This window comes from Archocentrus centrarchus, chromosome 24, assembly GCF_007364275.1.
Source record: "Archocentrus centrarchus isolate MPI-CPG fArcCen1 chromosome 24, fArcCen1, whole genome shotgun sequence".
Lineage (NCBI taxonomy): Eukaryota > Metazoa > Chordata > Actinopteri > Cichliformes > Cichlidae > Archocentrus > Archocentrus centrarchus.
The window spans coordinates 27181757-27198358 of NC_044369.1; the positions used below are offsets into that span (position 1 = coordinate 27181757).

The 16602-nt window shown below is 39.6% G+C and overlaps 1 protein-coding gene across 3 annotated transcripts in view; it reads left to right on the plus strand.

Annotated features, from left to right (window-relative positions):
- Nucleotides 1-14654, plus strand: part of opn5 (opsin 5) — a 60604-nt gene extending 45950 nt beyond the window's left edge. For 2 of the 3 annotated variants that reach the window (XM_030720830.1, XM_030720831.1), the window contains 4 exons: nucleotides 8622-8792; nucleotides 10112-10446; nucleotides 10571-10806; nucleotides 13842-14654. In XM_030720830.1, coding sequence (XP_030576690.1) covers nucleotides 8622-8792; nucleotides 10112-10446; nucleotides 10571-10806; nucleotides 13842-13908 — 809 coding nt within the window. In that variant the 3' untranslated portion in view covers nucleotides 13909-14654. The remainder of the gene's footprint in view (nucleotides 1-8621; nucleotides 8793-10111; nucleotides 10447-10570; nucleotides 10807-13841) is intronic. The other variant, XM_030720833.1, reaches the window with a different exon arrangement.
- Nucleotides 14655-16602: the final 1948 nt, after the last annotated feature.

The following is a 16602-nucleotide window of genomic DNA, read 5'->3' on the forward strand; positions in this document are numbered from 1 at the left end:
CTCCATATGAGGTGATTCCACAGGGGTTGATGTTGTCCAGTTTCTGGTAGGATGGTGGTTAAATCACCCATACCATCCATACAAATCAGAGAGATAGAAATAAAAGATTGCTACATTGTGTAAAAGAGCTTTATACAAGATATTTTTTGTAGTGTAACAACTCCAGTTGTAAATAAATAAATTAATAATAGAGATCTTGTCACAGCCATCCCCAGTGTTCACTATGTTCAGCGTACTTGCAATCAATGTGTTAGCCCAGTTAACATCTGAATTTCAAAACTGTCGGGACCAGAGAACCTTTGACATCAAGGTTATATAATTTCCGACATAAGATTATTTCTCCTTCAAGAAACAGCCCACATAATGCAAAAAAACTAACCAAGACAAGCTCTTGGTTAGAATTGTGATTGTAGAATGCCTGTAAAATTTTCACCTTAAAAGCGCTGACATTGGTGAAATGCCGTACACCATCAGTGGGGCTTTTTTTATGATGAGTTTTGACCTTATCTGCATGCTCTGTATGGATTCTGGTGTTTGCACACATCAGCATGGGATGCTGACCTGTGTCTGCCCCGCGCTGTGCATACAGAGTCTGTAATTAACAAAGACAAAGACCATGTGCACCCTGAAAGTGAACAGATTTGGCTCATCAGCCCATGTGTTTCCCCTGCAGCTACTTACTCAGTTTTCCTCCTTCACAATAAGTGTTTTTCAAACCAGTCTGCTGCCTTGTGATGTGAATGATGACATCACTCTATTGAGAAAAACTGAAGCGTTTTATTCAAAAATGGGTCAGTTGGGTACTCACTTAAAGGTCAGAATGTTTTGGTACACTGATGACCCGTATCAGCAAAGAAACTCTGAATCAGGCTGCAGTTCACAGGTTTTTGGAAGACTTGATGATAGTATGTTCTGTTCCTCTGTCTCACTATACATGTATGAGTGTATGTGTGGGGAGTGTGTGTGTCTGTTGGTTTGATTCTTTTTGCAGAGACCCTAGTTAAATTCCTAAACTTGTTGCTTAACCAAGTGTGTGTTTGCCTGTTAAAGAGTCCACTGTGTGTGGTGGAGGGCGTGATGAAGAGTGGAGAAGAGACTTATGAAAACAAGCTAAATGAATTAGTAAAACTATAGGCTGAAAGAAGGAAAAAAAGGACCAAAGAAATGTTCTGACTTAATACAGTTTTAACTGTTAAGCTGATACTCGTCACCATATGGTCAGTAATTGATTTTGGTTCAAGAAAGATTTGAAAGAAAAGAAAAGAAAAGAAAAATGCAATGCTTTAGAGGTGGTGGAAATATTAAGGCAGTGTAATGGGGAAAAACATCTCTAACCGAGTGTGGACGTCTAATTTAACTAAGTTAACCCTAACTGAACAATGGTTTTACAGTTTACGAAAGACAGACATCCTCTTTGTGACCTGATAATCGAGGGTTGCCTCATACGACATGGGTGCATGTGCCCCGAGCAGTTCTTCCATGGTGTGATTCCTGGACCATTGGTTTCATGCCAGTCCCTGACTTTCTTTCTCTGCTTCCCACGTCTTTCAACTGCTGCCAAATAAAGGCTTAGACCGAAAACCAATGACTTTCAATTTTGAGTCAAATGTCAATATTTTGGATGACTGTTTTAGTCACATTAATTCACATTCTTAAACTGTAATAGCAGGATGGTGGGTGGTGGCCATAGACTTGGTTATCATTTAAAAGTGGCTGGAAGGGATCAGTGGTCAAATCAAGAGAATGGGGCCTAAAAATAGCTCCATCTTCCTTATTTCTGTCGCCAGCAGCTGTTATCATTGAATCAGCTCTGATAAAGTCCCTGTAATGTTGCTGCATGTGTATCGGATCTGTGAAGGCAACTGTTGGTACCATAATGCATAGATGAAAAATAGCGACAGTTGGTATTTAGATGAAAACACAATATTGGAAAGCAGACATCTTAAACACACACAGTTGAGATCATTACTAAGCATAACATGGATAACTCTGTTAATTGTTTCTGTTTGGCTTGTGGTCTACAACTGCAACTTTTGGACACACTGGTACTGACTAGCTCTGGTTGTTTCAGGGTTATGCTTTTACATGCTCTTTACACCCTTTCTGTTTTACTTGTGGCCTCTTTCAGTCTGTGAAGTGCCTTTTACAAAAAGCCCCTTCTATTCAGCAGTAAGTTCTCTGTGTTTGCTGGTCTGTGTAATCATAAAAATGTTTTTAAAAAAAACAATAAAAGGCAGATAATTAATTTCCAGATAAAGTGATATACCAACATACGTCCCACTCCTTCATGCTACTTGAAGTTTGAGGTTCAAGTAGAGGTCCTTAATAACCCTCACAGTGGTTTTGATTTGCTGTTGGCATTTAATTTCTTTCCTGTCATCTTATGTGATTCATGACAGATTAAATGTTAAAACACAATGGGTTTTACATAAATAATATGTAATATGGGTACTTACATACACACCACATGCGCGTGTATGAAAGAAAGCATCACAAACATACATATACTGTATTTTAAAAATTAATTTACCTAACAGGAACAGTGGATGTCAAAATATGAGATATAAACCCATCACATTTTAGCAAAACTGCCAATTCACAAGTGATGCCTAATGCCAAGTTTAAAGTGATCATAGATCTGACTGAATCCATTGTTTGACAATGAAATATAATCTAAATGTTTTTAACTTTACACTCTCATATCCAGCTTTTAAGACATATCTCAGACACCATTTAACTAAATTTACATAGTCACATATAAATTGATGTAAAAGTAGTCACATATTTATAGCTTGCATAATGCTTTATCCTCCGTGCTGTAATCCTGAGTAATCCTCCTTGCTTGACTGGCTTTCTCAGTAAGCCTTTTTCACCGGGCCTTACAAGGACATGCTGTGCTCTCCTTGATTGTTAGAAAAATAATATAAATGTAAAAAACAAAAACTAGTTAAAGATTGGCTTATTATGCTGACTTATTATGACTGACTTTGACTTTATCTCATCTGTAAGGGCAGAAGGATCTAGAACAGACTTCTCTCTTGATCACAGAGGACACATACATTAACATTATGAGTAATCTCCATTATTGAAATTATTTTTTGGCCCTGCGGAAAATAAAGATTATGACATCGCTCAGATGGTCCAGAACAAGTCATCTTTACATCTAGTACAGACATTACAATCAGAGATTTGTGGATTTTTTTCATGAACTGGGTGCCATAATGAATTTTGTAGGATATGCAATATAATAAATATTTCCTCATGAGCAACACTTATACATGCCATTATTTAACACAGGGAAAAAAAACAAATGCATTTTGCACATCATGTGGCTCTGATAGTAGCGACAAGGAGTGCTGCTAGAATGAGTATACAGTGGGTTTGGGATGGCTGCTCAAAAGGCTAAGTGCAGTGCCAAAGGTCTGCCTCTGTCTTGTAGCTCTTTATTGAGTCCTCATCCTGAATCTTTAGAGTCTGGCCTTCAATAATTCAGGTCCTGAGTCTGGTTTGATGCAACAGAGCAAAATTTAACTGAATTGACCTTAATGTGGCACGTCAAGGTGAAGGGAAGAATCCCAATACAGATGCAAACTGTGTGTCTTGAATTGGGTATTACAGGCAGCTGAGTCCCTGTAAAGTCCCCAGCATGCCACTGTCAAAAAAAGAAGTTGATTAGCAAACTCACATTGGCTGTGTCAATCACTTGACTGGGCACTTCCTCTTTCTGCAGCAAGTTACACTACACTACCTTAATACCATTTTTAAATGTCCGTCAAAATGCAATTTGACTTCTAAAACCTGAGCTTCACGTGAGCTGTCAGATTTATTCAGAGAACAGAATTCCCCACCTTCAGGAGGCCATACTGTCCCCAGCAATTTCTGACAGAAGACTTTCCCCTTAGGGGTGGCTGTGATTTAGGAGGTGGAACAGCTCATCTACTGATCAGAAGATTGGTGGTTTGAGCCCTGGGTGCTCCAGCTTGTAGTATCCTTGGGCAAGATACTGAACCCCAAGTTGCTCCCGATGCGTTCATCGGAGTGTGATTGTATTTGTGAATGTTAGATAGAAAGTGTTTGCATGAATGTGTGTGTGAATGGGTGAATGAGGGATGCTGTATAAAGTTCTTTGAGTACTCGTGGAGTAGAAAAATACTCTATAAGAACCAAACCATTTATCATTTTTATGATAACATGCTGATTCCTCTTTGTCTGCCTCTCATTGAGCTGAAGTACTGTGCTGTTTCTGGAGAAAAATAAAAAGGGTAAAACTGATTCTTATACTGTATTATTTTGGTTATTCGATTATTTGTTTCCTTTTTGGGTCTGTGAATTTTTTTGACTCAATAATTTGCCCTGAATTTAGATGCAGAGGTGTATGGTGTTTCACTCAAAACCTCCTTGTGATTGCTTTGGTTGCTAGCAGGTTGCTGTGGTCACCATTGGTTTGCATGGAAGGCGCCAATGCTGGCAAACTACTCGTCAGGCAGTAGTCAGTACAGCTCAGAGAGTAAATGGTGGCTGTTTGCAGACAAGTTGGTCTGCAAACAGTCCAACTTGGATGAATGTGGCAATCTGAGAGAAACCAAACCAACCACCACGAGGTTTTTGGTGCAGCACCCTCTTTGTGACCAGTTTCACCTGGTGACAGTTAGCAGCCTCCAACCACTCACCAGATCTTCCCTAGTGACTGGAGGTTGACTGTGTGACTGAGGTCTTAGCAAATCTGGCCCTTAATCGCTCAATGGCTTCATTTCAGGGAAATCTGTAAAGCTTTGACGGTAGCGCTGGGCGATATATCAAGTTTTTAAGAAATATCAATATATTTTCATACAAGAAATAAGATGAGACAATATCTTTTACATCGATATACTCTATGTCGCGTTACAGTCATACTTGTAGATCCACCAGTTCACCTTTTTCTTCTCCCAATTTGTCTCTGCACAACTTCACACTGCCCCGTCTCTCTCCCTCACCCTTACAGCTTCACCCATAAATCACGCAGGAAGTAACAGCGTGGCAGTGTTGCCAACTTAGCAACTTTGTCGCTAGATTTTGTGGCTTTTCAGACCCCCCTGGCGAAAAAGCGACTAGCGACAAATTTAGTAACTTTTTCTGGTGATGTCTGCAACTTTTGGAGAGTTTTGGAAACCTGAAATCCTCCGCTGTCACCATGTATTATGTACATACAGTCTTCGTACTGCGTCCACTACTTCACTGCAGACTGGCTTTTTAAAGACTAATTCAGCATTTTGCTATTTTTGCTCTGCATCTTTTCTGTTTACATTTTAATAGCACAGCTATGAGTCTTTTGTTATGGAGGAAAAAAGCATTAATTTATTTGAGGAGCATTATTATTTAATTATGCCAGTAGTTTATTTTTGAGCAAATTTCTCATGTACATCTACAGCTGAATGTGACATTTGGGACATGTAGCTTTGACTCAGAAGTGCCTTTTTGTTTATACCTTTTGGGAAGAAAAAATATCAAGATATATATCATATATTGCCATACAGCTAAAAAATATTGAGATATTATTTTTGGTCCATATCGCCCAGCCCTATTTGACGGAGATATTTATTCCTCCTCTGCTTTGAAGACACATGCCAAGTCTAGCCACAAACTTCTGTTGTCTTGGTGCCAGACATTAACAGTGGAAATTACAGGGTAACAGCTTTGCTGCCACATCTCTATATAGATTTGCCATTTTTCTATTCATAAACAGCATCGTAACAGCATCGGTCAAAATTAGAACTACACAAACCAAAGAGCAAACAAAACAGCAAAACAGTTTCTGGCTAGAAGTCATGCCTCAGAAATATATGTAAAGGCTGTTAAGCCTACAAACATGTGAGCACATGTGTTGAAGTGTGTATATATCCCCTGCTGGGTTTCAGTGATTCCAAGAGAACATTTGGGTTATTATGTGTGAAATCCCGAGCAGCTCTCTAGGAAGAGGGCCTACATCTGACAGCAGTCAGGAAGTCATTGTGATGTGAGGGATACAGTGGAGCTCTGTGCTGAGCTCTGTAACCCTTGTGGTCTTAGAAGGATATTCTCATCACAAATCCTATGACCACAGCCTGGCTACCACAACCAGTGTTTGCACCTCTTTTTATTGCTGTTTGATGATGCAAAACTAAAAGTTGTTATGAGATGTGTTATATGCAGTCTTTCATTTTATCCTTAAATGTAAAACAAAACGGAGGCTTTTGGCACCACAAAAGGACATGGAGGGAGAAGTTTAACTTTTATCGCCTGTTGCTTAAACATGCAGCACTCATGTTGATAATGCTGTAATCAAAATTATTTATTTTACCCTGCTGAGTATACAATGAAAAAAATATATAATGGCCTTTTTTTTTTTTTTTGTAGTAGTATGTGTTCACTTATTTCACTGGAACCAAGGGGATGAGCCCAACTCCTGAAAAACAACACCGTACCATAACCGCCTCCACCAAACATTACACTTGGCACAATGCAGTCAGACATGTACCATTCTCCTTGGAACCACCAAACCCAGACTCATCCATCTGTTATTTTACGTGGCCTGCCACTTTGTGTCTGAGTTGCTGTTTTTCCCAGTCACTTCCACTTTGTCATAATACCACTAACAGTTGACTATGGAATAATTGAGGTTTCATGACTGGACTTGTTGGACAGGTGGCATCCTATTATGGTACCATGCTGGAATTCACTGAGCTCCTGAGAGCTCCCATTCTTTCACAGATCTTTTGTAGAAGCAGTCTGCATGCGTAGGTGCTTGGTTTATACACCTGTGGCCATGGAACTGAATGGAACATCTGAATTCACTGATGTGGGTGAGTGAATACTTTTGGCAATATAGTGAATGTTAAAATCTATGACTACAGTTAGAAATATATTAAACAAGTATGGCTTGTTTGGGTTGCCAAGAGAGAGCCTCTTCTCTCTAAAAACCATCATGGCATCATGGCTTAGGTTTGCACAGTTACATTTGAACATACCACAGAACTCCTCAAACAGAGTCCTTTGGACAGATAAGACCAAAGTGGAGATGTTTGCTTTTCTCCAAATACTGCCTGATATGCTGTGTTTAGCAATAAGGCAGAGCATCAACACCTCATACAAACTGTCAAGCACGGTGGTGGAGGGCTGATGATTTGGGCCTGGGCACCTTGTAGTCAAGTCAACCATAAACTCTGTATATTAAAGTATTCTACAGTCAAATGTGAGGACATCTGTCCAACAGGTAAAGATTGGCCCAAACTGGGTCATACACCAGGACAATGATCCTGAGCAGAGCAGCAAATCTACAACAGAATGGCTGAAAAAGAAAAGAATCAAGGTGCTGCAATGACCCAGACCTCAATCCAAGTGAACGGCAGTGGTGGGACCTTAAGAGAGCTGTGCATTAAGAAATGCTCAAAAACGTCAATGAACTGCAGCAATGTTGTAAAGGACAATAAGCCAAAGTGCCTCCACAATGATGTGTGAGACTAATAGAGACAGTTATTGCAGCTAAAGGTGGTTCTACAAGCTACTGAATCACTGAGCAGACTCACACTGCTTCTGTGCTTTGGCTTTTTAAAAATAAATAAATAATGACATGTTTAAAATGCCATGTGTTGTTGCTCGTCTCTGGTTGTACTTACCTAATTTTAAGATCTGGTAAGGACTAGCTAGTTCAGTGCTTGTATTATTATACACCAATATGTAAAACCTTAGGAGTGACAGAGTGTACTTTTTACCATGGCTGTGTCTTACTGGTAAGGCTGTTAAAGGAGGCTTGCAAAGACAGTTTTAAGGATAATATTTTTTCAGTGTTGAATTAGTAGTTTTGGCTTCTGAGCATTTTGTGACAGTTTTATTGTGTTGCCTTCTAAGAGGCAGGGAGACACTTTTCTGTTATCCGTGTGTCTGTCCGTCCGTCATGCTTTCAGTATCTCAGTAATCATGCAACATATTGACTTCAAACTTGGAGGATAGATATGTATTGAAGAGTACAACTGCAGAGCACAAGAACTATAACCATAACCCCGGTTTCATCAATCTTTCCATCATTCATTTGTCTCTTAATTGTCAGATATCTTTATCAATATTGAATCAAATAAACTTCATGTATAAAACATATATAGACCTATGCAGTACCCGTTGAACAACAGTTATTTATTGTAAAAATCTATTTGTAAATATTAACTGCTGAGCTCGACATTTAATCACTTACTTTCATATACATGAAGATACTTTGACGAACCTTTGAGCAGGTGACACATCAACACTTTCATTTTTATTTTTTAGTACAAGTTCCTGTTCAAAATGTACCTCTTTGAAATGATCATGGCTTGCAGGATGAGTCCAGTAATCACATTTGTCTACACTTGCATTTAAAATTACTTCAAGCAGTTTGTCCTGTCTTTTGCTCTCCTATATCCAGTCATATTACTGACCTTTAGCTATTTAGCTCAGTTGTGATGTTTTCCACAATTTGACCCAATCAAATATTTCTCTTTCTCCCATCCCACTCCAAAACTACCTTCTTTTATGATCTTTGTCTTCATCCTTTTCCTGTTCCATTTCCCTTTCATGCCTGCTCCTTTTCATCTTCATCTTCATCTCCGTCCCCTCTTTCTTTTTCCTTGTAGTGACAGGAAAGCCCTTTTTCATTGCTTCTAGTTTCTCCCACCGCTGGCTATTCGGCTGGGAGGGCTGTCGATTCTATGGCTGGGCAGGCTTCTTTTTTGGATGTGGGAGCCTCATCACAATGACTGTGGTCAGTCTTGACCGATATCTCAAGATTTGCCATCTCCGATATGGTGCGTAACAAACTGCCTCAGCAAGATTTCATAATAGAATGAATTGCTAAGCTTTACAGTTTCCCTATAACTGCATTAAGTTATAGGATCTTCTCTCAACTAATGAACTAATATTGTGCACTGAGAATATGCGCAATATTCCCAGTCTCATGTTTTCCTCTTCAAACGTTTGATTGGTCCCAGAATTAAATCTGCCTTTCAGTTGCACCGTTTGGACATTTAATATGAAATGATATCAAATTGCAACAGCACAAAATGTTGTCAGTTTAAAGAATTAATAAATATCCCACTACGGTAGTTTCCAAAGAAAATGGTTTGCTTTGGTGATGGATTTCTTTCTGCTTTTATCTGCTGTTAGGGCAGCTATTAAGTACATATTTCAGGAGAGGATAAAACTTTTTTCGATATGTGTAAAAATGGCTGTAATGCTCAGTTTTCACATCTTTTATATTCAGTATTTTTCTTCTTTTTGGAAAGTGAAAGAATGCGAGCTACTGTTGACTGATACCAGTTGGGACTTTATCCCTTGTGCATCTGATTCCAACACCTGCTGAATGTCTTTGTAAAGCTCCTACACAATATTTTATCCTACCTGCATCTGAGAGACGAGTGAAGTCTAGCTAGCATAACAAGCTTGCCACAGTTAGCGAGACTCCATACTTTATAACTCTAGCTGTATTTGTTCCATGAGTCTGGTTATGGTGATGACCAATAACTACACGACCAGAATGTATTTGTAGTTTTACTACCTGAACCCTTGTTATTTTACCTTTCACAGAGTAACACATAGAAACTCAAATTTTAGATGTTGATACTAATAAGAAGAATAATGTTGGGAAAGCTGTCACTGCTACAGTTAATACAAATTTGTTATTTTTGCTGATTGTAGTTTTGACCATATGAGTATCCAAAAATGTACATGTATTTGTTGTGACTTTAACAATATAAAATATTATAAGCATAAGAGTAATTCCCAAGCAACTAGTTTGCTAAAATTGTCAAGAAAACAAAGAAAACCTTCATCTTCTTGAAACTGCACATAGTCAAAGGATACCCTGGCAAATGTGCAGCAGAGATTGCTTGACAGAGTTGAGGTTGAGGGTAATATTCACCACAATGTAAAGGCATTATGGCATAGAAAATTAGTCTGGTAGACTAGAATGTTTATAATCTGCATAGTGAAAGTGAAGTTAAAAAAAATAAAATAAGGTAAGACAAAGACAGCATTTGGATTAATTGAGTTTAGCATTACAAACAGGTTTTTATTGGCTGTTATACCAGTCGATCAGCATTAATTTTGCTTTTTTCTTCAATCCTAGGCACATGGCTAAAACGCCACCATGCCTTCCTTTGCCTGGCCTTTGTATGGGTGTACGCAGCCTTCTGGGCCATAATGCCCCTGGTGGGCTGGGGAAACTACGCCCCGGAGCCCTTTGGGACCTCGTGTACCCTGGACTGGTGGTTGGCCCAAGCCTCTGTGTCTGGCCAAAGCTTTGTCATGGCCATTTTGTTCTTTTGTCTTGTACTCCCTGCAGGCATCATTGTGTTCTCCTATGTTATGATCATCTGCAAGGTCAAGTCCTCTGCTAAGGAAATTTCCCACTATGATGCCCGCATCAAAAACAGCCACAGCCTTGAGATGAAACTCACAAAGGTAGGTCCAAGACAATGTGAATGAGACAAAATGGAGTGGAACAAAGGGAGAAGAGTTTAAGGAACAAAGTCTTTCCAGTGACCAAAATTGTGATCTGAATATTATTTTGCGTCCTCTTTCCCAGGTGGCAATGATCATCTGCGCAGGCTTCTTGATAGCCTGGATCCCTTATGCAGTGGTGTCAGTGGTGTCAGCATTTGGTGAGCCAGACTCGGTGCCCATTCCTGTGTCTGTTGTTCCTACATTGCTGGCCAAGTCGTCCGCAATGTACAACCCCATTATCTACCAAGTTGTGGACCTGAAAATCTCTGCCTCCTGTTTTAAGGCCATGAAGAAAAGAAGGCATTTTAGAAAGTCAAGGTAAAACTAGCCTTTATACAAGCATACATCCAGCCATTTTCAGGAAGATTTCACTAGTGGGAGACGTTTTGCCATAAGGCTTCTTGCAAGAAAACAATCTTTCAGTCTGTTTGGTAAAGTTTGGTGAACAAAAGATTTCCAAAAAGATCATGAGAAACATTTTATAGAGTTGGACAGTTTCTATTAAGGTTGTAGCAATTATAACTGGGCACTTCCCAGTTTTACTCACTTTGTACACTAATGCTGTGTGTTTCCACCACAACATTCTGCTATGAACACAGAGCACAAGCTAGTGCACTTCTAGTGCTGGTCTCAAGCCCGGAAGGGCATCCAGTGTAAAATCCTGTCCGAATCAAACGTGCTGTCCATAAAGAATTAGATTTCTATACCGGATCGTTCTGGGCCCAGATTAACAATGACTGCCTCCAGTGCTGCTGGCCAACAGGGTGCCAGTGGAAACTGTGCTACTGTAGGTCAAAGACAAAAGAAGGGAACAGAGGAAAGGCATGTTAGGCAGTGAGAGAAAAGGAAAGGCAGGAATGTGGAGGTGAGAGTAGGGACTCTAAATGTAGGGACTGTGACTGGTGAAGGGAAGGTAGATATACTGTGTGTGCAGGAGAGCAGATGCAAGGAAAGCAGGACCAGGAACACCAGAGGTGGATTCAGTCTGTAGACAAGAAGAGAAACGGAGTAGCTGGGTAATCTTGAAGGAAGCGTATGTGAACAGTGTTGTGGAGGTGAAGAGAGTGACAGACAGGATCATAAGTTTGAAGTTGGAAGTCGAAGGGGTGATGTTGAATGTTAGTGTGTATGCCCCACAGGTTGGCTATCAGTTAGATGAGAATTCTGGAGTAAGTTGGATGAAGTGGTAGAAAGTGCCCCCAGGGGGCAGAGTGGTGTAGACTTCAAAGGAGATGCAGGTGAAGAGAATAAATATGCTGAGAATCAGAATCAGAATGTTTTATTGCCATATGGGTGAACAGGTTCACGACATTAGGAAATTGCTGCGGTACTTTGTGCTTACATAAAAACAAATAAGTATAAAAAACTATAACACAATCTTACAAAATATACAGTACAGAGATTAGAGATATAAGTATAAAAACTATAACACAATATTACAAAAACTATAACTATAACACAATATTACAAAATATACAGAATATACAGTACAGTATTAATTTAGTGCTAAAGTGACATAATAAAGTGACTAAAGATAATAGAATGTAAACTATAGTCTGGTAATATGTACATGATAGTGCAGTGTTGGAGGTGTTGGGCAGATATGCTGGTAAGGAGAAAAATGCAGAAGTACCAATAGTAGTGGGTTTTGTGAAAAGGGTGGAAATGGCTGTGGTAAACACATTTCAAGAAGAGGGAAGAACATAGGGTGACAAAAAGAGTGGAGGAAGGTGCACACAGATGGACGACATCTTATGCACAAGGTGCAATCTGAAAGAGAAAGGAGACAGTAAGGTGGTGTTGGGAGAATGTTGCTAGGCAGCATTTGATAGCAGTCTGTAGGGATGGCTTTGGACATCAAGAAGAAGAAAAACTGAAGTCAGAGGGAAGGATTAAATGGCAGAAGTTGAAGAAGGAAGAATGTTGCACAAAGTTCAATGAAGAGTTGAGACAAGCTCTGGGTGGTTGGGAACAGTTACTAGATGACTGGGAAAGAACAGCTGTAGTGCTGAACAGCACTGCCGAGAAGGTGTTTGGTGTTTCCTCTGGACGGAGAAAAGAGGACAAGGAGACTTGGTGATAGAATGACAGTACAGGAAAATATTCAAAGGAAGAGTTTAGCAAAGGAAAAGTGGGAAAAACAGGGAGATGAAGAAAGTAGACGAGTACTGGGAGGCTAGATGCACTGCAAAGAGGGAGGTGGCAAAGGAAAAGGCTTATAGTCAGTTATATGTTAGGCTGGATACTAAGGAATGGTAAATGTATATATATATATTATATACTTACTCTACTCTGAGCACTCAAAGTGCTTTATACAACATTCCTCATTCACCCATTCACATTGTTTCTATGGCTAAGTGCTTGTTGTCTAACATTCACAAACACCAATAGTTGCACTGGAGGGTTTAGTATCTTGCCCAAGGATACTTTGGCATGCAGACTGGAGCAGCCAGGGATCGAACCACCAGCTTTCTAGTTAGTGGGTGAACCTGCTCTACCTCCTGAGCTACAGCCAGGAGGTAAAGAGAAAAAGACTTATATTGATTGGCTAGGCATTAGCGATACAGATAGAAATGTGCTAACAAGTGATAAGAGTGTGTTGAGAATGTTTTATGATTCATCCTATTACGTTTATCCTGTTCGGGGGGGGCGGGCTGTCATAGGGTGAAAGGCAGGGTACACCCTGTACAGGTCGCCAGCCTGCTGCAGGGCTAACACAGAGAGACCCACAGAGCACTAGAATCACAGATTAACAGAGGGACAACCATTCACACTCGTGGGCAATTTAGAATCATCAGTTAACCTAACCTCACATCTTTGGACTGTGGGAAAAAAACCACAATACCCAGAGAAAACCATGCAAACACAGAGAGAAACTCCACACAGAACAACCTGGGCCAAGGTAGAATCAAACCCAGAGGCTTTGTAAGGCTTTGTAAGGCAACTGTGGTAACCACCGCACCACCACGCAGCCTGAGTTTGGTTTTATGCATATGCTAAATAGGCAAATTTCAGAAAGTAGTCTGCCATATCAAATATGAAGAGCTACCCCTTGTGAATATGGGAGCATCTGAAAGTAGTTCATTAAACTTTCAAATAACTTCCCTTTGTGATTTCTGCATTATAGTTTTTCTCCTAAAAGCTTTTCCAGAGTGTTTCAAATTGGTAAAAGGGTGGATATTAACCAAACCCTAACCATAATCCTAGATGGGTAACCAATGACCTGATGGAGGTTTAAAGTTTTATACTTCACGATAAGGTTTACTGCAAAATATATATATTTTTTATTTTATTTTTTACTTGTGTATTTGTTAGTTTTGTTGGTCTGACTATTTCATCATGTATCTCTGCAGGTTCTACACCATCTCTGGCTCATTAAAAGACGCATCACCAGCCAAAGAGACGCATACTGAGATGTGAGAGAAACCCTTCAGGCTACATGACCCTCTTAGCATTCCTACTTTGGACAGTTCGCCTAGTTCCCTACCCCGTGTGCCCTACCAATCACTCCAGCCATTTTCTGTGACCCTGAACAGGATAAGTGGAAGAGAATGGATGGCTGGATGGATAGATGGATCATCAACTGCTTTGCTTTGTTCCCATGTACCACAACTTGGTTTTGCACCTGCACTGGACACCTGTGTGTTACCCTCAGCTCCCAACCTCCTCTTACTTGGAAAACAGCTGCACATGTGCAGTTTCAGCTTGTTGACTTTGTTTTTAGTTCAGTATTACATACACACTGTTTCTCAATGATATTAGGAAACAAAGCACATGTCATTGACTCACCAGTTGTTTGAAAAGGTTTCCAACCAAAGTAAAGTCACAACTTAATATACTGTATACTTTTTCTGGTTGAGAAAAAAAGTAAAACTTTTACAAAAATTTCAAAGGTTAAATTTTACTGCATTTCAAACACTGAACTGTAAGATTACACTGTAAAAATTAAGCACACGTAAGCCATGTCAGTCTGAGTGTCAAGCTCAAAGTATCTTGTACAGCTTTGTACAGGCTGTTGTCCTTTGTCCTCCTTCACCTGTGGCTTGTATACAGTACATATATATATATCAATATCAAAAGGCACTGGATCACCTTAGCTTATGTTCTCTTCATCTTTTTTGCACAGGGCCTGTTATACCACACTGATGAATAAACATTTAACCAGACATTGTCATTTTACAGCACTGTTCAAACGCATTTATGCTCTTAGCTTAAAATATGAAGAGTTAAACACTTGACAAGAAAACACAAAGACAGAATGAGAGCACTTTACTTTCAGGACCATTTACAATGCACTTATAACTAAATTGTAGGGAGTTATTGCAGAAAACAATCACTTACAGTGACAACACCTACAGGGTTTTGTCATTTTAATGTAATGTAATAGGCACAGGAAAAATTATAATTAAATCAGGGACCATTTTTAACGTATTTCTTTTGGGTCTTTTTTGCTATAGTAAGACATAACAGGAGACATTGAAGAATAATGCTTACTTTCTGTCTTACTGAGAATTAGATACAAATTATTTTGTAATATGTGTGATTATATTATATTTTATATTTTAACACTTTGTGTTGCTTTTTTCATCTGGGTACCAGCTGAAAATAAAAAGTGATAAATTGTTGTTTCTTGGGCAGTTCCGTACTAAAACTATTAGTAACGTTTGTTACATATCATTTAGTAAGCTTGTGAGGTCCCTATAGGCTGGATATTCAACTTTGGATATTTTAGCTAGCCTTTTCTCTCTGTTGGCATTTTTGGTACATTTGTGTTAAGCTAATTGTGTTTCCTGACTGTAGCTTCATACTTACAGATACATGAGAGTGATGGCTCTAATTTGAAGATCATGTGAGTAAATGTTTATAGCTGAGATAGCTTTATTGCTGCCACGCTAATTAGTTAGTTTATCTATTGCTAGCTGTCTGCTACTAGTAATATGATAGGCAGGGGTGAAAGTAGTTTTAAATTCTTGCCGGTACTATGACAAAAACACACACACACACACAACTGATGACCATAAGCAGTGTTTTTGAGCTGAATGTGCTCTCATGTAGCGTAAATGAAATCTCCGGTCATAAGCAGTGTTTTTGAGCTGTGCTGTGTTGTTGAAATTGAGCAGAAAAACATGAAACACAATTAGTTAATCTCTCTTTGCTTTTAATTGAGATAGTTTGTAACAAGCAGACCGACATTAAACGTAGCGGTGAACATTTTAACCTGTTAACTAGCCGACCCAAAATCACCTGAAAAAACTTCGTCCTCTGGTTATTATTGGCTCTTGAAAACCCATGTCTTTGCTGTTAACTGGCCGTGTCCTGTCCTCCGGGATGTAGTGCATTTTATATGAAAGGCTAGACCCTCCCATTATGATTGACACCTCATTCGGCCAATCATATTAAGAAATGGGTTTTCCAGAGCCAATAATTACCAGGGTGTGTCACGTAGCTTTACAGTTGATTTTGGTGCAGCCAGTTACATGATTGGCCAAACGAATTGTCAATCAAAATAGGAGGGTCTAGCCTGCCATATAAAATGCACTGCATCCGTCCCGCTTACGGGATGTGGCTGTCCGTTGCCGAAATCCTCGATCTCTGAGGGGAGACAAGCTAGAGACTTGAGGCTCCAGCATAGCACGAAGAGTTAAGAAACAATTTGAAATGAGAAAAAAAAGCAATTTATTAACTAAGTCGTGTTTTAGACTGCTTATTGCTAGCAGATTTATTCAGACCCAAAGTACAGCCGTGACCGGTTCTGAATGATGGCTTTACAGCAGACAGCTGCTCCAACTTTTGCCGGTACACAGTACCGGCGCAGAATCTATTAGTGGTACGCAGTACTGGGCCGTACCGGATTACTTTCACCCCTGGCTATAGGTGAAAAAAAGAGGTTGCATTCAGGAGCAGAGTCACCTGGAATTAAGTAGATGGAGTGGGAAGAATCAAGTCTGGAGTGAAAAAGAGCCAGCTTGCAGCTTTAGAGCAAGTCAAATGTCACGGCAGACACAAGTGGCAGAGATGAAGTGCTTGATAAATTAATAACGTCAATCTTGCACCTGATGCAAGTCCTCTTAATTGTTAATTATCTTCTCAGATAGGCTGAAGTATTATTTCTGA